This window comes from Oreochromis niloticus, linkage group LG20, assembly GCF_001858045.2.
Source record: "Oreochromis niloticus isolate F11D_XX linkage group LG20, O_niloticus_UMD_NMBU, whole genome shotgun sequence".
In the NCBI taxonomy this organism is placed as follows: domain Eukaryota; kingdom Metazoa; phylum Chordata; class Actinopteri; order Cichliformes; family Cichlidae; genus Oreochromis; species Oreochromis niloticus.
The window spans coordinates 15,740,931-15,763,230 of record NC_031984.2 but is presented as its reverse complement, the minus strand read 5'-3'; the positions used below and the strand labels follow the sequence as shown (position 1 = coordinate 15,763,230).

Below are 22,300 nucleotides of genomic sequence, written 5' to 3'. Positions count from 1 at the left end.
GGTCACAGGGCAGCGGTACTATGACGGCATGCCATATCAGATGGGCGCCCCCTTCAGTAAACACAGCAGTAATCAGAAACCTGTCTATCTATCCATCTTCTTGTAGCCCTTACTCTTTAGTAGTCCCTCCCTCAGCTCCCACCACATACACAGACACACATACTACCTCCTTTGCAGTTGGAGGCGATGGGTGCCCCTGTTCATTCTCCCCAGGTGGGTGATGTGGAGGTGGGTGCAAGGTGATGATGTCGTTGTCCTCTGGAGGCTTCCAGATGTACTGTTCCCCATTGCCCATGAACACTGCTTCCTGTTAGAAATCAAAGGAAGAGCTCAGGCAAATATTATATTTATAATCTTTAAGCTCTGCAAAAAGTAAATCTCACAACATGTAACAAATAATACGCTTCTGAAAAACAATTCTATTTCAAAATAAGCTATATATTTATTTTGGAAAACTCTTTAGAGGTGTAAACTAGTGCCAAGCAATGGATTCTATCTGGAGTGAGTTAATCAGTTTCTCCTTGTTGTGTGGCCAACTGTTCCACAAGCTTTTATGCAAATCCCTTCAGTCAAAGACATCCTGCTGACAGACAGGCAGACCCACTGACACACAGACAATGCCTCCGAAAACACAACCTCCATTTAACTCCGCCGGTAGAGGTAATTTTAGCAAGAGTTTAGGGAAAACAGCTAAGAAAAATCTGTGTTTTACAAAATTACAGGACCTTCTTAAACTTCAATTCCTACAACTGAATTCACAGTTGCATAGATTCGATCAAATTATGTGAACAATGCCATTCTATTTGTTTCTATGCTAAGAAACAAAAGAAGCGTGGGAGACTAACACTAAAATGGACACAGCAACTACTGGTGATGAAAAACCAATTAGAAATCATGTAGTGGTGTGTACACATGTGATCAAGGATGATTAAACTTTTATATGTTCCTCCTGTTCCTCAGTCAGAGTGAGTAATAGAGGCCTGGGTAGAGTAAATGGCTTCAATATGTGAACAATATTTATTCCCACTCTGGCTGCTGGCTACCTGTTAGCCGTTTCTAGACAGACTTGCTGATAGATTCAACAGGACACATATATATACACACACACATACACACAAAGCTGGGCAACCTGCCAAGCTCTTACATAATCTATCTTTCCACCGTTTACTCAATATTACTGCACTGCACAGCAAAGTGCAAAGGAGGGAAAGAGCCACACATGCACAAGCATGCACGTACAAGCACACACACACTCACAGATCATCATACTATCAATGATTTAGCAAGCACGGCTTAAAGGTGTCGAGGACAAGCCTGACAAACAGAGTAAATGATTTTTTTTAAACAACCCTTAAATAAATCTCCTTAAAAACACAGTAATAACCATCCCCATGCACACAGGTGTTTATGAATACATCCCAACTGGCACATGCAACAATTTCAATAAAACAAATACAATTAAGATAGGATAGAAAACAATAAAAACAGAACTTATTGAGGTCAGTGATGTGGTGAATGTAATCACTTCTACTGTTGTTTCAAAATTTTTTTAGCAGTCCAAGAATGCTAATCTTCAATCTGATTTTAGAAAGCTGTTTGTTTGTGGACAGTGCCCCCTGGTGGTAATCTGATAGAATTACAGTTTGGAGAAGTGGGTGGATAGTTGGGCGTTATGATGGGTCGCGTAGAGCATTCTGATTCAGTAATTTCTCTACCTTTGGGAAGGAGTGAAGGTGAAATGGCTCCAGTTGTTTCCGTGGAAACTCTTGACTGCGATGTAGTGGAGGAGGACCAGCAGAGGGTGAATCACTCACGCTCGATTGGCTGTCTGACTGGCTGTCGGCGCCGTTGTTTTCCTTCCTGTTTATCTTATCAACCTTGAGGTTTTGAATCACCATTGAAAACATTATATGCAGTTTTAATAAAAGTTTTTAATAAAATAGACGATTTTAACAAATCTGCGTGCAGTGTAAAAGATTGAAAGCGAACTTCTTTACTCAACGAATTACACCAGTTTTTAGTTACTGCATTTTCTTACTTGCACGACCTCCACCGCTTAACATTACTACGGTGCGATACTTTAACCACCACTGATCATATCACTAACAATCTGCTACCCTTTTTCCTGACTGGTTAGTGTCACGCAAACACATACTTCTGTAGAGATAACATCATGTGACATGACAAAAACATCACCTATCACCTGGTACCCACCGTAAATACATAAAAAAAAAAATGTTTCCATTCGTCACAGTTGGTAACAAGATACACGCAGTGTACAGCTGAATCTGTGTCCTTTTATTACCTCGGGTTGGGCTTGCCGGAAGTTTTAAAGTGAATGTAGGTAAATGATTTAGGATTTACTCCTTATCCTAAACTTCCTTAGAATAGGTCCCTACTCATAGCCTTAATGAGGGAAACACCACCACTTTACTTTTTTAAGATACCAGCTTAAAACACTGATAAAAACAAATCAATGCAATTACCTTTCTAAACTTTCGTATAGATGCATACTCGGCTAAAGATGGATCTTGAACAGCCAGGGAATTCACAGAAGAGAGAGGTGACCTACTGACCCCACTTGCTCCATTACCTCTTCCCGTCATTGGTCCATTAATAGTGTCATTCCCTCTGCCACCCTGGGAGTAAAAAAAAAAAAAAAAAAACATAAAATGGGAACAGAGAAAACATGTAAGCATTTCCTAAAATTATTAGTGTCAACCATCCAAAAACACACACACAGACACAAAAATTACATGCAAAGCACCCTAAGCTAATGTTGCATGAACAAGGCAATGATGCAAGCCATCTATATGCAAACAAACAGCGATTTTAGTTGTAATACTGATTCTTGTGCAGCACATTTTCTTTCACGTGACTAATAGCTGCTGTTAAACTGTTTAGTGCATGTACCTCCCCAGATGTTTTTCTGAGAAATGTAAATGAATGCATGATTGCTCGTGAGCAAGTTGTTTTATATTTACAGCTATTTAAAATGCATGTACGTACGTTTCCGTGCCCGTTTCCACTCCGAGCTCCGCTGGCATGAGTAGAGGGGCTTTGAGGAGCCCTGGCTATAGCTGGAGTGTTGGCTGATGTGGTTGGTGGGGCAGAGGGTACTTTTGGGCCTTCCCGGACACCTACGCTTTCATATAGGCCATCATCCAGGTAGTGGGTAGGGGTGGGGTTATTGCGCAGGCCCACCTCAGTGTAGGTGTCCTCAGTGTAGGTGTGATCTCTTGCTTCACCTCCTCCTCCTCCTCCGCCTCCCCCTTCCCCTCCCATTTCCCCTTCTCCCCCCTGGCCAGATCTCTGTGGACTGGTGGGGATCTGGGGGAGCTGTCGGCCGTGGGAGGGCCTCAGATCCGTCTGGGAGCGGCGACTGTGGAGGAGCAGGAGGTCCATACTAGCTGGACGGCTCTTACTAACAGCTGCGCAAAAGAGAAGGATGAGGGAGAAGCGGAAGGAGATGGTTGTGTCAGGGCTGAAACAGTGTAACAGCTTATGATAGTATATCATTTATTGTCACTTAAGAGCTGTTAGCCACCACTTACAGTTTCCATTGCAGGGAAAGCGATTGATCTCATGGAGCCTGGTGTCAGATTTACTCATGGAGTTGAGTTTTGGGTGGCGAAGGGTACCCTGCTGTCGTGCACACATGGACTTGTTAATACAGACATAAAACATGCAAACGTATGCATGTGCATCTGTACTTAGCTTAGAAGAAAAAGAGCAGTGGCAGATAGAGAAGTGGAGAGAGGAAACGAAGAAGGGAGGAAAAGATAGAATATAATGAAAAGATGTCTCACCATATTTACAGATGTCCCTTTCTCCCCAGCCGGAGGGTGCTTGCTCTTGCTTTTCCTGACACAAAATCAAAGTGAAGAAGGTCAACAGAAGCCAGTGGACAGAAAGAGAATATACACACACTCAGAGCAGATAGATACTATCAGCATCCGACTCTGGTTAGGGCATAAAAGTCCTTGGTTGATAACAAGAGCCCAGTCAAACATTGAACGAGCGTGACTCAGGCTTTTTTGCCAAAGTGGAGAATGACCTTCACTGCATTTTGTTTTTCAAGATAAGAGCAAGCAAGCTCACAATTATTAATATGTTGTTTGCTTTGTACCGATTCTCTTTGCGATTTCACGTTACTTTCCTCTAGTATTAGCCTCATGAAGTAAATGTATGGCGTGCACGCATCACTGTGGATCCCTGGAGGCTGTATCTATAGGAAACAGTTGATATGGCTGAGAGTGTGACGAGAAGACAAAAGCTCCTAGGTGCAGGTGCAAATGTGACAACAGTTCTACCCCCATCTCTGAGATCTGAGCACTTACTGCTGTGCTGCAAAACAGAGCGCTGCAAACAGGTGCAGAAACCATACACTGCACCTTCTTATTATGCAAGTCGCTTAAAATAAATCTGAATATAAAAGGTGCCACGGGAAGTTGTGGCAGATCCATGTCACTGGAGCTAGATATTATCTCCTCTAGTAAGCTGGAAATCTTTTGTACAAACATATGGCCATCATTGCCCAAGGAAACCACGAGAAGAGAGCTCCCCTTGGAGCTTTTCATAATAACATGGCACAGCACAAGGTTTTAAGGTAAAAATGACGTGAAGGCACAAAGTCAGATCCACTGCAATCTTTGGAATTTAAAAGAACCTTAAATCTTAAAAATCAGAAGCTTACATCTTCTTTATATTTTAACAATACTGCAGTTATATTTTCATAAAACAAACTAGGTTCTCTCCACATGCTTGTCTTTGTATACCATAGCAACAAAACTGCAGTGCCTCTGATTGGTCTCTGAGGGCTCGGCAAAAAAGTCATAGGCTGTTCCATTGCTCCTGCCTGGCTCAGAGTCTAATCCTTTGTAAACCGTGGGGTGTCCCATTGCTTTTGCCTGCTGAGTAGTTTGCTGGAGAGGGATGACGTGATCCTGCTCTGACTCTGGCCTGTCTCGTCAGTGTCCTGTAAACATCATTTCATCTGATCCGACACTCGCAGCCATTAACATTCATTAGCGCCACTCTGCTCAAAGCAGGGGATAAATGAGATGGAGAGAAAGGATGTAGAAGTGAAAAGAAAGGAAGGAGGAGAAGAGTTCAGAAGAAGCGGAGACACATAAAAGAAAGAAGGGATAGTGAGAGTAATTTGGGAGGGCACTAAAGCAAGAAGCTGCAAAGATTATAAAACTGGCCGTTCATCATTTTATTCCCTGGCCTACTTATACCACATTTCAATGTCACGTGACCACCAATCATACCTCTGGCAGCCAACGCAGACAAGGACGATCAGGATGGTGACCACGAAAGCAGACGCTGCTGCAATGGCTCCAAGTAGAAGCAGGTTTTGGTAGGTAAGGTTGTCTTGAGATCCCCCTTGTCTTTCCATGACACCCACTCCGTTTTGCTCACTTCCTTACTCAAGCTTAAACTCTTCCGCTCAGACCGTCTGCTAAGGAAAACCTGCAAAGATAGAGGAGAAGGATAAAGCAAGCTATATAACATCTGAGTGACATGAGAGATAAGAAAGCAAAATGCAGCCTAGAACAAGCTGAAAAATGTGTGCGTGTGTTTGTGTGTGTGCTCCTGGTTTGCCTCTGGCTCTTTGTCACTGTCTCATTCTGACATATCAGTTTCTATTTTTGACTCAGTCGAATAATGCACAGAAAATAGAACACCTTACAAGGCAGCGACTACGAGCACGCCAAAAATTGTTTCATCACATTCTTTCTTTTTGCTGTTAAAAAAGATCAAACGATACCGTAACATTCATTTGACTAGCCAGAGAGATTCTTGCAGTTAGTTTAACAGGAAAAACCAACTGAGCTCCCAAGAGTGTGGCCTCACTGACGGAAGGACCAGGCTCGCTGCGCCAACACTCCTAAGCCTGCAGAATTCTTTTTCTCATATCACAAGTGGCTCAAACACTGACGAACAAAATGTTTCATTTTTAATAATGAAGTGTACGACATATAAGGTAGGATTTTCACTTCAGGTCTTTTTATATAATTCACTTCACAAACATACTCAATTCGATTTACATAAGCCTTAAATGAGATTAGTTTTCCAAAATGTGCTGTCTACTATTAGGTTAAAATGCGTTAATATCATCATATTTTTAAGTACAGTAGATAAACAAGGTCGTAGTAATGACCAATTTTTATAATAAATTGAGTATTTTACAAACTAGGCTGAATTGTTTTTATACCTGTGCATTTCTGGGAGGTGGTTATGGTACTTCTATCTGAAAGTGGTAAGGAGGACAGTATGTAGTAAAGAAAAAGCTCATTCTTCCTCCAATTGCATTTCTGTGAATATATTTTTATAGATGGACTGCATTCATAAACTTTACCGAGCAGTACAGAGAGAGGTGTCGTGGGAAACAAACATCATGGTGAGATGAGTCAGATATTTCAGTGCTTTTACCCTGTCAGTTTCCTAATGCGGTATATTTAGGTTCAGTCAAAGTGACAATCGAGGAAAATGATCAGTGAAATTACAGCAAGCTGATATAACCTACTTTCTGTATGCTCTATTCAGGATACTGCTACGCTAACGATCTAATTACGCTAATGATCTTTAGCTTTTAGTGCACTAAGCTGCAGTATTGGTTTTATTCCAAGCAGAATATTTTAGCGTTTTGCCCGGTTAAGTTACTTTTAATATAAATGAACCTTACATTTCAGTTACTACAGGACAGCCTAGCTTTTAAAAAGAGACTCACACTGTTGATGAATGTCTTACTTAATGAAAAATGCTAGATGCTTTTTACTGATATTTAGTGCTAACACTAACTTTACCAATACTATATGATCAGTACAGTTAACATACACATACCAGCATAATGTTTTTATGTTGATATTATTATTATTATTATTTTTTATTTGAGGCTGACTATTAGTAGCTCTTTGCCAATATACTGGTACTGAAAAGAAGAAGAAATGGGACAAACACATTTCAACCATGTTATGAGTGTTGTGGTTGCATAGTGTGTCCACAAAGGCAACAGCCAACTGATCTGAGCAGAGCCAGACGGACCAAAGCAAGATTATTTCTATACTACATACATACATCCATACATCGGCCGATATATCAGGTCCAAATCCAAATCCAAATATCTGCACTGGTATCAGGTTCAAAACTCGTATATTGATTGGGCTTTATTTTTAAGTATATTGTGTCTTCACTTGAACAGAGTCTTTATACCTTGTGCTAATTTACTTCTTTCAGTTTTAACGGGCCACATTGTGGCAAGCTAACCCTAGTAGTCAGCTATGGTTATCTAGTTAGTCTACAGTGTTAAGTTATCAGTGTTAATATTTAACAAGAACTAATGTCTACTCATATCTTAAGTAAGTTAAGTGAACATCTAAGCTTAATTTTGCAAAAAGCTGCTTCATCCATCTCTAAAACTTGAACTGAATATAGTCCAAATATACTTGGAATTACTAACTTATCAGCACAAGTTATTAGGAATAAGGCACAGAAGAGCACACGAACACACTATATGCTTTGCATTCTTCTAGAAACACAGACAATGGCAGCCATGTGGTTAAGGATTGCATCCAAGTGACAAAGCAAACAGTGCACAGAAAGAGGTCATGGCAGGCTGTATACAGCTGTACATAATGTGTGTGTGAGAGTGATTCTGGAACATACCACCACAAGATCTGGCTCTGGCTTTCTGTTTCTTGGAGATAAAACTACATCTTTTGCATGTCCTCTTTTTTTTCATCCGTCTCTCTCTCTCTAGATCTCCTTTCCTCTCTCTCTTTCTCTATCTGTCTGTCTGCATAACCCTGCAGATATGTGAGGCGATGCACAGCGAATGAATTAGCAGAGCAGAGGCCTCAGACAGCCCTTTATGGAATAGACAGACAGGCAGGCAGGCAGAGTACATCACAGTGGAGAGAAAGAGGGGGGGGGATGAGGCAGAAAATGAATGAAGGCAAATGGTAAGAGAGAGGTGGTCAGACACAGGAGCAAATGAGTGGAGATGAAAGGGGAGAATGGTGGAAGACATGCAAGAAAATGGGGGGAAGACTGGGAAAGAGGGGAGCGCACTTCAAACGCGAAGGAGGAACGAGGAGGGAAGGGTGCAATAAACAGTGGGGGAGGGAAGAGAGAAAAGAGAGTGATGAGACTAGGAGGATGAGGACAGTAGAGAGATGCCGTGGAAGCCTGAGAGAACGTGCGATCTACGCGGGAGTATGGAGGGGGGGGCGCAGAGAGGGAGAAAAAGGAGTCGATGAGAAGGAGGTCATCAGCGGTCTGTTTCTGCCTGCATTTTGTTAGCCCCCTTCTGAAATATTCAGAGGAGAAACACATACGACGGGTGTGTTTCTGAACTGCCAGCGAACACAATGCAAGACGGGAGCACATGTCTAGCAGCATACTTAACAGTATGCGAAGCTCACAAGTGGTGAACAAGCCTCAGAAGGAGGAGGAGAGGCAGTTCCTGCACGACGCGCAATGCCCCTGCAGCATGCTCAACAGTGACACACAGTTAGGGTGCAAGAATGTTTATTCCAGCATCTGTCTTCATTTCAGAAGATTACGTGTAAAATGATGACAGTGATAATAACAGCATATTGAGAAAGATGACAATGGTGGTGATAGCCCTATTGAGGCCCGCTGCTGGTGATTATAATATAGATGTCAGCAATGATGATGAAAGGTGCAGTAGCTAATACTGATGGTAATGGTACTGATGATAATGAGTAAAGAGGTCAAAGGGATTGTTACAAAGACACACTGAGGTGCGGATGCAAGCAGCAGAACTGAGAGAGCAGCAAGCAGGATGCAGCGGTGCAGCACAACCACAGGGTGGAAGGTTTCCTCTGTGTGTCTCTGAGACTCACATACACAAACAAAAACACACACATGCACACACAGAGAACATAAAACAATTTCTGTGTTACAAATCAAATGCCAGTCTTTGGATTGCACAATCACTTTGCAAATAAAAAGTCAAATCGACACACTATTTAACCCTCTAACGTATAAATGGGGTCTGGCAAGCTTGTGCAGCCTTGTGATTTTGCGATCTCTGCTTAACTAAAGCTAATTATAGATTCCACTTTTAGTTGCTTAAAATAGACTGATAAAAAAAAAAACATCAGCAAGTTTTTCAGGTGCGTGGAAATCTGTTTTAGAGACCAGCAGAGGAAATTTATCAGACTCGGTTCTGCACATGAATAACTAGAAGCATTTTTAGTAGTTATCCCTTTAATTAGATATTAAAAAATCATTATCAACAAGCTACTTTATGAGCAATGCTTTTTACTATGAACCTACCTCACTGGGATCTCTTAGATTGCAGCACTAAATCAAAAGTGGGCTTTTTTGTAAAGTTTAAAAATAAACGTAACCTGGCTCACTTGCATATCTAAGATGACATTTATATTTCTCTTTAAATTGTGGATTGCATCATCGGTTGTTATAAAATTTTAATAACTGTCAGTAGTCAAGATTTGTTGGTTCAGCTTCCTGTGAAGGCTAGCTTTAACCCCTCATTGGGCAGGGACATCAAAATTAGCCTCCCCATGCTTCTCTGTGAGGTTGTAGAACCACATGACTTTCTCCCAGTTAAAAAGCAAAGATCTGAACAAACATGAGCCTGGAGTATTTCAAACTCAAAATGTGCTTTTATTTTTTTTTGCTCTTTACTATTCTTACACCCAGCTCATTTTTAGACATACACCAGATGCATTCAGTAAGCCATTCTTAGACATAACACATAACTCTGGACAGTAGTACTTATTAGTACATTGGATGTTGCCAAAGGTTGGTATAACAATATACAGTGATCCAGTAGGAAGTCTACTTCACTTATAGACATTTTCAAGCTAGAAACAGTGAAATATGTGTGTGTTGTTAAGTTTTATGACCTTATAGCAGTTTTTATATTGCATATACTGGTGTGTATTTATGCTGTGAGACTTGGTACAGCTAAAATTGATTTAGTAATCCAATATTTGGGATTTATATAGTTTTGATGAAATTATGTGCAGGAAAAAAATTAAGTGGTACCACTTAATGTTATATATTTACGATTTATATGTCAATATATTTTGTTTTCAGTGGATCTGCACTTTACTGTTACTGTTTCACTTCAAAGTGGGATATCAATGCGGATTTAAAAAAATCTTCTTTTGCAACTGTGATCTGCCCTTTTACGGAAAAAAGAGGATGTTGCTGTGCCAGACCACCAACTACCATGCCAGAGAATAGTTCAAGCTGTATTTGGATTTATACACATGCTTAATTTGGTGTTTATGAAAGAGCTTAAAGAGCTGCCACATTACAGCAGTTTCACCAAGTGCTATGAAACAGTTCCCTAGGACTGGACAGGACTGCACTTTGTGCTCTATTTCTGACAAATGCGAGTATCAGTAAAGAAAAATATTCCTCCATAATAATAATTTTGCCTTAAATGTGTGAGAAATCATGCAATTGACCTTGATTTGCAGCATAAAGATATTAGAAAAAAGGGGCTGTGCCATATCATACTGTCTGCGATAATATCATATACATTTTTATGTGATATAAAAGTGTTACATCGCGATATTACATGTCACTAGCTGTGCTCACTAGTTGCAGTCCATATGATATGATTACATGGTGGAAAAGCATAACTGTAGGCAGCTGGTTAAACAGCCCAGCGTAAGTAAGATGGAACATCCCAGGTAGAAAATATATTTCAACTGTATTATCTGACAATATTGTGCAGCTTCTGAAGCATTACAAGGTTAAGTTAGTGTTAAACTAATGTGTTAAGCAGTTATTTTATACTTTGACTTAAAATTTACAAAGAAAACATGACCTAGGCTACTTTTCTGTTTACATTTGATTTGTGCTTTATCACTGAATACAATGCTGTGTCACTGTAATGCTGCTGCAGACATCTCGTACGTTCACTCTTTGAATTACATAGTGTGTCATCATTGATGGTAGCTCACTTGCTTACATTTGCTGCAAGCATTAACAAAATGTTGTTCAGTAATTATTTTTATATACCGTCCAAAATATTAAAGCAAATTTAATTTAAATATCGTGAGAAAAAAAAAGTACGAAAATAAATAAATAAATAAAAACTATTTTAAATCACATCATATCCTCCAATAACACACGAGGGTCGAAATTTTACATTTCCTAGTATTTCAATGAGTGCCCTACGAAGGGTTCACTGAAAGAGCAGAAGAGCTGAATAGAAATGACTTCAATACCAACAGCGCCAAATGTTGCACAAAGCACAAGCTGGACGGCTTTGGGGAGTCTGAGTATATATTAAGTATATTAAGGTTAGTCTCAGCATTTCAACAGTGATTCCCTGCAGTCATCCAAAATTAAAGAAATCTGTGCAGCTGCTCTTCTTATTCTTGTATCCTAGAATGTCTCTCTTATAACGACTTACATAAGGTTACTTACATTACTTAGTTTCTGATTTGGCAAGCTTTGCGAAAGAGAAATTTTTAGAGCACCACGTGCATAAACACAATGCAGAACATGGAAGTAAAAATATTATGTAAAAATAAATCTATTTTGTATTTTACTGATTAAAATGTTTTGACAATGCAGCACTAACTTCTCTCCCATTGGTCTCCATTAAGCATAGAAAACATACTGTATAATGAAGATGTTAATTAACACTCACTATAACACACATTGTCATGTTTTTGCAAACTGGACAGATTTCACATCACAACCACAGTATTTCACCAAGGAGAGAAATTAACCTTTTGTTTTCGTCAATCACATCACTATCTTTGATTTGATGCCTGTCACTAACTAAAGTTGATGAATCTATTTGCTAAATGTGGGGAAAAACAGAACACTACAAAACAAAGAGGAGGAAAATCACTCTCTGCCTACATCCCCATTGCATAAACTATTATTCCAAAACTTAAGCATAATAATATCCAAAATCACAGGAATACTAAGAATGAGTGTGTAAATGAGAAAAGACATTAATGTTCTCATAAATAATCTCATAAATTAAAATACTTTAACATCATAAACATATTCTTTATTTCAGTAAATTATTCAAAAATAGGCTGTAAGTTAAAAAAGATATACTCTTACCATTAGTGGGGTAGAATGAACTATTAATATGGCAATACATTATAATGATTCCTCTTCAGGTACAATTACTGACAGACTAGGAACAAATATCAGTACTTCAGAAAAACACGCAGTCACTGAACTGCACACCCAACAGTTTCACCAGAGTTATTACTTTATGAGTTCTCATGCAGCTTACTTAATGAAAGTGAGCAAAAGCTGCAGTGAAGAGGAGGAACTCACTTTGGGTAAACAATATTGACATTAAATAACACAATCCTGACAATAAAGAACAAAGTAACACCACAGTGTAGTGAATGAAGACACAATTTCAGCTTCTTCAGGTGTATTTTCATCTTCAGTTACATAGATATTAAGATTCATTTTGGACTATTGCTGTATTTTCAATTCAATTTTATATATAGCGTTAAATCAAGGCAACAGTCGCCTCAAGGCGCTTTATATTTTAAGGTACAGACTGTACAATAAATGTTATTTTGACGCCATAGCCACTGTGGGCAACACTTTGTGATAGAATTACAGTAATGATTTATTAATAGCTCAAGTAAGAAATAAAAAAAATAATAAAACAACAAAAAACTAAGCTATCGGTAACAAGACTTTGCTTACGTAACTATATAGTTACGATCAGGAACAGTATCAGTTTCAGCAGGCGATGTAATGTAACAACACGTAACAGTATGCAGTGCTTTATTTGTAGATGACAATCATTTCCATCTTTTTTCACAATTTATAGTTTGGCTGGCGCTTTTTTCAAAAAATTGTGTTACCTCCGCAAAGTTTTATAAGATTTGTGTCATCGAATTTTTATCTCATGGTCTTTTTCTTAAAATAAGTTTCAGAATTGGCCATTTTGTTTCCAAAAACTACACAAAGAGACTTGTTTTGGTTGGCATGACTGTCAACTTGAAAATAGTTGAAAATAGTCACAATGAAAACTGATGACGGCTCGCTGATTGACAGCTTGCTGTCGAACGCTTTTATATTTTCGAAACTTTGAGCAGCACCAATAACCTTTTCAGAGATAGATATCTCAAAACCTCAGTATGTAAAACTGAAACTGCCTACATTGCTAGAGAGCGCTGCAGGTGAGTTAAATTTTCTTTTCCCTCCAATTCACACGTTGGCCACTGTCTCTTCCGTCCCCAAGCTTACTGAATTTATCACATAAAGACTCCCCCAAACCCCATCGTTCCCTCTTCACACTGGATTAATAAAGCCAGCATTCATGCAATTTTTGTAAATGCACCCAGACAAGGCTGATATGCCCCTGCCATGATCCTGAGCACAGCTTTCAACCTCTGTCATCACATTAGGACAAATTCAACTAAGTGATTATTAATCAACGGCAACAATGGAGTTCTGAGACATGAGGGTTGCTGCGTAAGTGTGTGGATCTTTGTGAACGAGGGGGTGTGCAGCACTGCTCTTTCCCAATAAATCAACACATCAGTTACAGGCCACCAATGCTCATCGAGTGATACGACATATTTTCACTTAAATCACCTCCACAGCACCGACTTGTAACTAAACAGTCTGTCCTCTTTACTTCCCACCTCCAAGTCAATCAATAATGCCATTTGAAGATCAGTCATTCAAGCACGCATTATCTGTGTTTGACAGAAATAGATGGCAATCATAGAAAGAAAGAGGAGAGTGTAGAGGACAACATGCCTTATGAGGCAAGTTCATCAGAGGCCTGTAGTGCAGCACATTACAGCTAAAAGGAGACGCGGAATCACATCATGTCCGTGGCAATCTCAGGCCCCGCGGGACACCGCTACGCTGTGCATAACAACATGGACTGATGGGGAGACAGCAGTAAAAAGGGAAAGAGACGCACAGGAAGGCAGGTGGAGTGGAGGGATGGGGGTGCACAGCTTAACCCTCTGACATTTTTGCCATCAGCTAAGCCTCATTAACACACACGGACACACACACACAGGCACAGGACTAAGACCTTGTACAGGAACTTGAAAATTCAGTTTGCAGTTTAATGCCTATCCCGAAGTGACCTGTTACAAACGGTCGCATAAAAGATCAAGTGAATTTAACCTGCTGAGCTTTTGTCCTGGACTAACGTTCTAATCTCATAACCAAGAACAAATGTGATTTGGACTCTGCTAAAAGCTTTCAGCAGCATACTTTCCTTAATGAGCAAAAGCATTAAGTGACAAGTGTAGGGTCAGCTTTTTTTTGTTTTGTTTCAGGACAGCCTGTTTATTTATTAGATATAAATAAATATGTTTTATAGGGATTATTTTTTGGGGGAAATTCTATATTTTTTGACATTTTTAAAATTAAGTAAAAAAAAAAAAAAGACGGTTTTATCAAAGAAAAACGTAAAAAAATATTTTTTCCTCAGTTAGCTTCTATCTTTTTGAACATTAGTATCTGGCTCTGCAGCTCTGGCACAGCTGCTGACAGTTATCCTTTGCTGAGCTGCTGAGTGTGTCTTTCTTGCACAGAACGTATGACTTATCTCTGTTGACCACAAGATCATCAGTTGCCATTTCACCTAAGCCCTACGTTACTTTGAAATGTGATTTAATATGTTCACTTATTAAACATTCAAACAATTTCAAAATCATGCCACATAACCAAAACCCCTTTGCTGTACACATTTAAAAATTTACAGCTAGGCGCGCACTTTGCTGATGCGGTAATCTGTCTATGAGATGAATGGTCTGCTTTGTCTTTCCCTAAATTCAACCACTGGTATGGTCTTATTTTCAAGGCTCTCTCATTCAGCTATCCATTTTTTATTTACAGACCTACATCCGTCATAAAACTATTGGAAGTCACTGCCTTCGCTCCCAGGAGTTATTCCTTTTATGTGTCTACAAAGCATTTAGTGAATTAGGAAGGCGCATAGTCAAATTTGCTTTGAATCAGGTGCAAAAATCAACAAATTTAGTATTATGTTAACACTTCACCTGTGCACCTGTGACGACTGTGTGACAATTCAGTTATGTTTCTGTAGCCTTAAAGTTTATAATATTGTATGTTTTTATATGTCACTGTCCATATTTTGCATACATACAGTCTTTTTTTATGTTTTGCTGTGTGCGTATTATTGTGTAATCCATGGTAACTAAACAGACTGCTGCCCATTCCTGAGCCTGGTTCTGCTGGAGGTTTCTTCCTGTTAAAAGGGAGTTTTTCCTTCCTGCTCTCGCCAAGTGCTTGCTCAAAGGGGGTCGTTTGATTGTGGGGGTTTTCTCTTTATTGTTGTAGGGTGACTACCTTTTAATATAAAGTCCTTGACTTGAGACTGCTGCTGCGATTTGCCACTATATAAATCAAATAACATTGAAGTTAAATGAATTGAGCTGCTTTCCATCTTGGCCAGGACATGCTAATTTGACATTTTGGTCTCTATAATTACTATTACCCTTATTAAATGAAGGTTAAATAACATAAATAAATGAATAAAAATAAAAGATTTTCATATTTTTCACATTACATTATATTTACACTTTGTAACATCTACTGATACTCTGTACTTATGTTTTTTAACCAATTACATGAATCAAAACCCATCACATGACTAACAGACTTACTAACACCATCCAAAGGCTAAACTCGCATATTTGTCCATGCCACAGCCCTGCATACTTGTCCAAAATCAACAGTGTAGTTTATTTTCTCAGCTTGACAAACATGCCAATTAATGCTGTTTGTGCGATGTTTGATAAAACCTGCAGACCTAACATTACTCAGAAAATGATAGGAAATAGCTCATCTAGAACTGCCTTTTAAAAGATTCGTCAGAAGAGGGATGGACTAATGTTTTGTTAGATTTAGTCTTCTCATAGGATCTGCTTTCAGTACAGAAACTACGGAATAATGTCAGGCTTATCCTTTAGCCTTAAGGCTGTGATGGGACTAACTATGATTTTATTGCATCACACGGCATTTGTATTACATCGTCACACAGCGTATTATGTAATTCAAATGTAAATAAATGATATTTTGCACATTATGGTGCACTTTGGATACGCTGTGCTGATTGAAGGCCCTTGTTGTTTGTCTGCCATTATAAATCTTAAGGGCACTTGGTTTAAAATGTTAAACAGGTAAACATTTCTAAAATCCACTCTCTGCTATTCTCAGCAGAGGACAGTTGGCAGCTCTACCCCGGTTGCTGTTGGGTATAAAGAACTGTTTGTTTTATCTGTTCCACACCCGATCGAGCGCCTATGATGTCCTCGAACGGCAACCCTTGTGTTGTTTTATTTTTAGAGTTACACAGGGTTTTGACATTTCAGTTGTTTGCCTCATCCTTTGTCGCATGGCGAAATCTTTCCACCATAATACAACAAAGAAAATCCCAGAGGTTGCTCAACAGATTTCTTTGTTTCTCTGAGTTTCGGAGGGGGTGGGATACGTGTTTATTTTAACTGCTGAATGCAGGATGTGCAGAGCAAACAACATTTACCACGAATTGGTGGGAGTTAAATAATAAAGTGTGAGAAATGAAACCATTAGCGTATCTACTGCCTGAAAGCTAATGCTGAATGGGAGCATTTTCTCTTGATGTATATGTAAATTTCAGAGCTGACAGGAAGTGTGTGTGAAATCTTCTGAGTATAAAGAGGCTGTGCAGGTCAAGCTAATAAAAATAGGAGGAATAGACTCAATACAATTTGTTCCGTTCCTGCTTTGTGAGTGCACAGAGGACAGTTCCAGTGAGAGACTACATAAGCTGCAAATACAGTATAGTGCTGATCCTACAGACTCGGGGAAGGCAAGACCCCATTTTCCTCTCACTTGACTCGACTTAATTAACCAGAATGAGTCAGAAGCAACACTCAGGATTTAAGATTTGTCCTTATGGGATTGGGGATCTCTCTCGCCCTCTCTCTCCCTCACTCCCTGTTTTCCCCTCTCCCTCTCTAACTCTCTGTTTATGGTTGACTTCAGTGCTAACTTCCTGCTCATTACTTTAATGATGGTTCTACTGTGAGCTTATGCTCACGAGTGCAGTTTGCTTTTTAACACTGCAGTTTGGGAATAGCAAGAAACACACGCACACACACGCAGAGAAACCCATGCATACAGTGACAGAGAATCAAATGAAATCAAACTACTATGTATGCATTATGTATGTGCGTTGTAACTAAAAAGAAAAACTTCCAAAATTCAAGAATCTTTCACACTATGTATCACCATCCGACTTGCATGTTATCTGCAGTCCTCTGCGATCATACATGCTCACATTTCCAGAGAATAAAAGAGTTAATAACAGACGGGAAAGTAAATGGGAAGAAGGGTAGAGTGCGTCAAACGTCTCTTTTTCTCTTCTGAAGTATCAGCAGAACTCCCTACATAACTGTAATACAGAGAAAGAGTCTGACAGACAGATATATCCAACCCCAGCTCTCTGCTTTTGCTTTAGATGCATTATTCATCTGTGTGCCAATTTGGAGGAACCCTCCCAATTCCCCAGCTGGCAGCAAAAAGACGAGAAGCGCGAGAGAGAGAAAGAGAGAGAAAGAGAGAGAAAGAGAGACAAGCAGACTAGAGAAAAAGAAGTCGCCGCGAGAATGTCAGAAAAAAAGAAAGACAGAGAAAGAGAGAGAAGAGGGAGAGGAAAACACCAGAACAAAGAATGGGTGAGACAGATGCAGTAAAGCGGGAGTGGGAATGGCTCAATCTCTCAGCTGCAATGTAGTGAAACATCCAAATAGGATTTCGAATGATCCAGGGAGACTTCTCCCTACATGTTTTAATATTCCCAGCTCTGTTTGACTCGTCTGCACAGAGCAGATTAATGACGATTTCCACACTAAAGACTCTTAACCCCTTAGAAAACACATAGGAAGCAAAGAGCAGGGGCATGAGGCTCACTTCTTTTTCCCTGAAACCAAACTGCACACTATCGCTAAATCCCAGTTTCACACACGCAGCAGTGTAAATGTCAGTGCAAGCGTGCTGTCAAACATATGCAAACACTTGCTTAACTGCATGATGACACCAGAAACTCACCATTTTCTTTCATAGCATGCTCCATCATCATCTCTTACTACCTTGAGTGTCTTGATAATGTCATCCCTGCATTCCCTCCCAGTAAACCCCATCCACGCTGACAGCTGTTGAAGCTATCCATCCTGGGACAGCCTGCCCCAGATTTAACCCTATCTCACCCTCACCCTATTTCAGGTTTGTTACCTATTATGGCAAAACACTGCCACATGAACAGACCAGATTACAGCCCAGCAGAAGATAAAATGGTCACTCACAGTAGCACCTCCTCACCGTGATGAATGTGGGCGTGTATGAGGGGGAGGGGGAGTGGCAGGCTAACTGTGTGGGGCTGGATCAGCGGGATTGCTGTTTAATCTGCTGCTGTCTCCCCATAACGGAACACCGAGTGTTTAGACCCAACAGCTGGTTGAGTCCACCCCCAAGCCTGTGTTACTGCAGCACTAACACTTACTCCTCAAAGGTTTCCTCCTTATTATATAACCTCACTTTCATACTGTACAACAAACAGTACAGTATACATACCGTATCTGATGGGTGATCTGCCATCGTGATCATTTCCACTGTAGTGTTATGAAACAGCATTAACGAATCGCGCTCCTGTGGAGGGCGTTGGCTTGTGCTTCTCCGCTGAAGGATCTGTCAAAATGTGGAGCTGCTCAGAGGATTCGCCTGTCAGATTTGGCCTTATTTGTCACTTTGCTGTGATTCTGCTCCCTCAGCTTTGTCATGTCACCGTTTCGACTGCTTCAGAGGGCTCCTGGGAGGTGCTCGCTGGGAGAATATATGCCAGGCATTGTAGCTGATTTACATCAGGTCAGTCCTCTCTGAGACAGATGGAATGCTTAAGCGCCGCACAAAACACTAGTTATGATTATTTAAACAACTACGATAATCTCCAGAGCTGCTGTTACCACAATCAAACTACAGAAATAGGTCTTGTCCTATATTTAGCAATGACAGTTTATGGAAAAATATGTCATGTTGCAGTACTATTGGAAAACTGTAAAAATACATATATATATATTTTATAACTGAATACAAAGGATCATTAGTAGTATGGATTTTGATCTGAGCATCTTATTGGTAACGGCTTAATTTTAATGCATGATTATGATCCCATACCATAACTGGATTTTTTTTTTTTTTTTTTTTAAAGTTAAATAAACTGGTTCCTATATAGCGCTTTTCTCACTCAAAATACTTTATACAACAGGCCTCATTCACCCATTCTCACCCATTATTCACACAAGTGCTTTTTTCTATGTTTAAGGTATTTCTATCTACCGTTCACACAAATTCACACTCTGATGGATGCATCAGAGAGCAACCTGGGGTTAGTATGCTGCCCAAGGATATCCGGTATGCAGACTGGAGCAGCAAAGGATCAAACCACCTGAACCACCACCACCTGAACAATAGCCATGCCAGTGGATCACTCATGTGCTGGTCTCCCCAGAACCCGGACATCAACATTACTGAAGCAGTGTGGGATCATTTTGACAATACAAAGAAGAGTTTCGGATGTGATTCAAGAAACCTGTAGAACTATTCCTGAAATCTACTTAAAGAAATTGCAAGAAAGCTTGAAAGAGAGTTAGGCTATGTTGAAGAATAAAAGTGGTTACTTGACCTTAAAGCTTTTTAGAAGTGTACAAAGCCTGTTTTTGGCTTATATATTCCATTTCAATTTATGCTTGTGCATCTCTTTATATTTTTCTAGCAAAATATTAAATTTTTAAGGTTTGAGCTACATGCGCAGGGTGTGATGATCAAAATGCTGCTCTTACAACTGGAGATGGACTCAAAAAGATTCCACATTTAAGTTCTTCTTCAAATCACACAGGCCTGAGTGATCGGAGTATCACGCTGAAGGAGGCATCCTCTCATTTCTACGTCACAATATTTGATACGTTTTCATTTTGTAGCTCAGATACGCAAACGTCACCACCTCCGCATGTAATGAAAGGCATGTTGAGACCGTGGATACTCCCCCTCTAAAATATTCACAGGTTAAAACAAAAAAATGACAAAGGTCCCACATAACCTAATACAGTCAGAAGCACACACGCATACACGTGTAGACCCACATGGCAGCACCGGTTCCCAGGTCTCCGGTGGCAAGTGATGTTTTCACACTTATGTGGGGAGATTGCTATTTCTGCGCGGAGCCAGATAACTCAATTATTCATCACGGATGCTGGTGCACTCACTTTACCTCAGTTAGGATGGAGGCGGGTGTGTCTTCCTTTGAGTGTGCGTTCCACTCGCGCTTGTCTATGCTCGAGTCGGAGCGTGCGCGCGTGTGTGCGAAGACCTCCAACAGAAGATGAACTGCTGACATGCCACACCACACAGCAGGAGAGGAAAGAGGCAAGAGGAGAAAAGGAAAAGGAGCTGTCATAAACATGGCAATCAAAGAGATATGAAGCGGGAGGTGAGGATCAAAGAGCAGAAAGAGAAGAGGCAAGGAATTAGTTCCCTTATCTTCTCTCTAAGCCAGCCGTGCACCTTCCAATCCTCTACAGCTCAATCAACAGTTACAAAGAAAAAAAGATTTTTTGAATTACCAGCAAAACTGAAACTCAGCTACCGTGGCGCTCAACCTTTTCAGCACAAGAGGGCTTTTTTTTTTTTTTTTTTTTTTTAATCCACCTCACGTACTCTTGCTCAGCAGCTGTACTCATGAAATAAAGCATAACATTTCAGCCTTTTATTAACAGTGCACCTAATCTTTTCCAGTTTAAACTTAATGGGACAATTACTCTGTCGCTTAGCATCTGACGTGCTTAGCCGTGGTCTAGAGTGGCTCCAGCTAATCTCGAACCCAGAGGGGTTTAAAGCGCAGCTGCATGCCAAACTAGACCTGATTGCTCTGTCAAAACAAGCACAGGTTCAGATGAACCAAAGCTAAACTGGAGCTAAAAAGGGAGTGTCTGTTCCGCCCAACACAGTGAAACCTCAGTATCATGCAGAAAACTGAAGGACGACTTCTCTGATGACTTATGACTGTGCCAAGGGGCGATTAATTGCGTTGTTGCACTGTTTGGTATTGGTATAATTGTGATATGCACTGTGTTCTGTTACGTTTGCACTGCTGCTCATGTTTCCATATTAACATGCAATTAATCATTACAAGCATGGGTGTAACATTACATGCGTCCGGTCTGAATTGTTCGTTACCGACGTCTGAGACTTCTGTTTGGTATGCCATCTTATCTAAACAGTTATTGTCAGAATACTATAATTATGTACACAATCCTGCAACAGCAGAGTAGAAATTCCTGACTGCAAATCCCAGAAATGTTTGGCAGTGCACCAGTTATCGTCTATGCTGATAGAGTTAACCTGGAAACCTCGGCAGACCCTATACAATTATTGATCTCATACAATATGTTCACGTCACGTTTTAAGTGACCTTTCTTAAAGGTCACAACCTGAAAGTTATGTGCACACACACTGCACAAGTCAACCAATCTTTAAATAGGAACGAATGATTTTGTCACGACTGATTGTTTTTACGTCACTGAGTTATTTGATGACTGATTCATGGCACTTTAGTTCTTTTTCCACCAATGAACCACATTAAGTGAGAAAACATTTCCTATCTGAAAGTATCTGACCTTATATTGACAGTATATTTGACAGAGTTGACTCCTTAAATTTCATCACACAATTTCCAGTTAATTTCCTTTAGGCTGATCAACACTTAACACACTGACCAGTATCGATAATCTATTAACAGCACTGACTAACAGTAAAACTATAAATGGGATTTGGTCTGATGATGCACACTGTATATGATTAATTATGGGCCCGGCAAAATGGGTACAAAACCCCGGATGACAAAAAAAGCGGATGACAGGGCAGCATCTTCAGCTATGTCATTAGAAAGGGTGTAATATGCAAATGAGGTGGTTTGGGTGGGCTCAAATCCAGAGCACTTTATGCTTTATCATGAGCAGAGAGCCACTTAACCACATGCCCTTACACACTGGAGGGTAAAGGTCATGGTTCAGTGTGACTCTGCAAACAGCTGCCAATTGTTCCCCCTAGAGTCCATTTATTGCCCCTAACGCCATATGGACTTCTTGGAAGACCTGACTAAACCCACTGCACACACTTAGCCTTTGGACACAGACAGTATGTCTACATATGCTCAGACATATTGTTCATGTAAACAAAGACATTTCTAGGCTCACAGATAAAACTTCTA

The 22,300-nt window shown here is 40.1% G+C and overlaps 1 protein-coding gene across 6 annotated transcripts in view; it reads right to left on the bottom strand.

Moving 5' to 3' along the window:
• LOC102079641 (uncharacterized) overlaps positions 1–22,300 on the bottom strand; it is a 42,466-nt gene that overhangs the window by 6,680 nt on the left and 13,486 nt on the right. The window contains exons 1-9 of one of the 6 annotated variants that reach the window (XM_005448795.4): positions 20,655–20,669; positions 20,303–20,421; positions 5,274–5,475; positions 3,810–3,864; positions 3,555–3,645; positions 3,010–3,431; positions 2,487–2,639; positions 1,716–1,877; positions 167–307 (exon numbers count right to left, since the gene is read on the bottom strand). In XM_005448795.4, the coding sequence (XP_005448852.1) occupies positions 167–307; positions 1,716–1,877; positions 2,487–2,639; positions 3,010–3,431; positions 3,555–3,645; positions 3,810–3,864; positions 5,274–5,401 (1,152 nt within the window). In that variant the 5' untranslated portion in view covers positions 5,402–5,475; positions 20,303–20,421; positions 20,655–20,669. Of the gene's footprint in view, positions 1–166; positions 308–1,715; positions 1,878–2,486; positions 2,640–3,009; positions 3,432–3,554; positions 3,646–3,809; positions 3,865–5,273; positions 5,476–20,302; positions 20,422–20,654; positions 20,670–22,300 lie in introns of those variants that run through there. The other 5 variants (XM_025901792.1, XM_005448796.4, XM_005448798.4 and 2 more) reach the window with 5 other exon arrangements.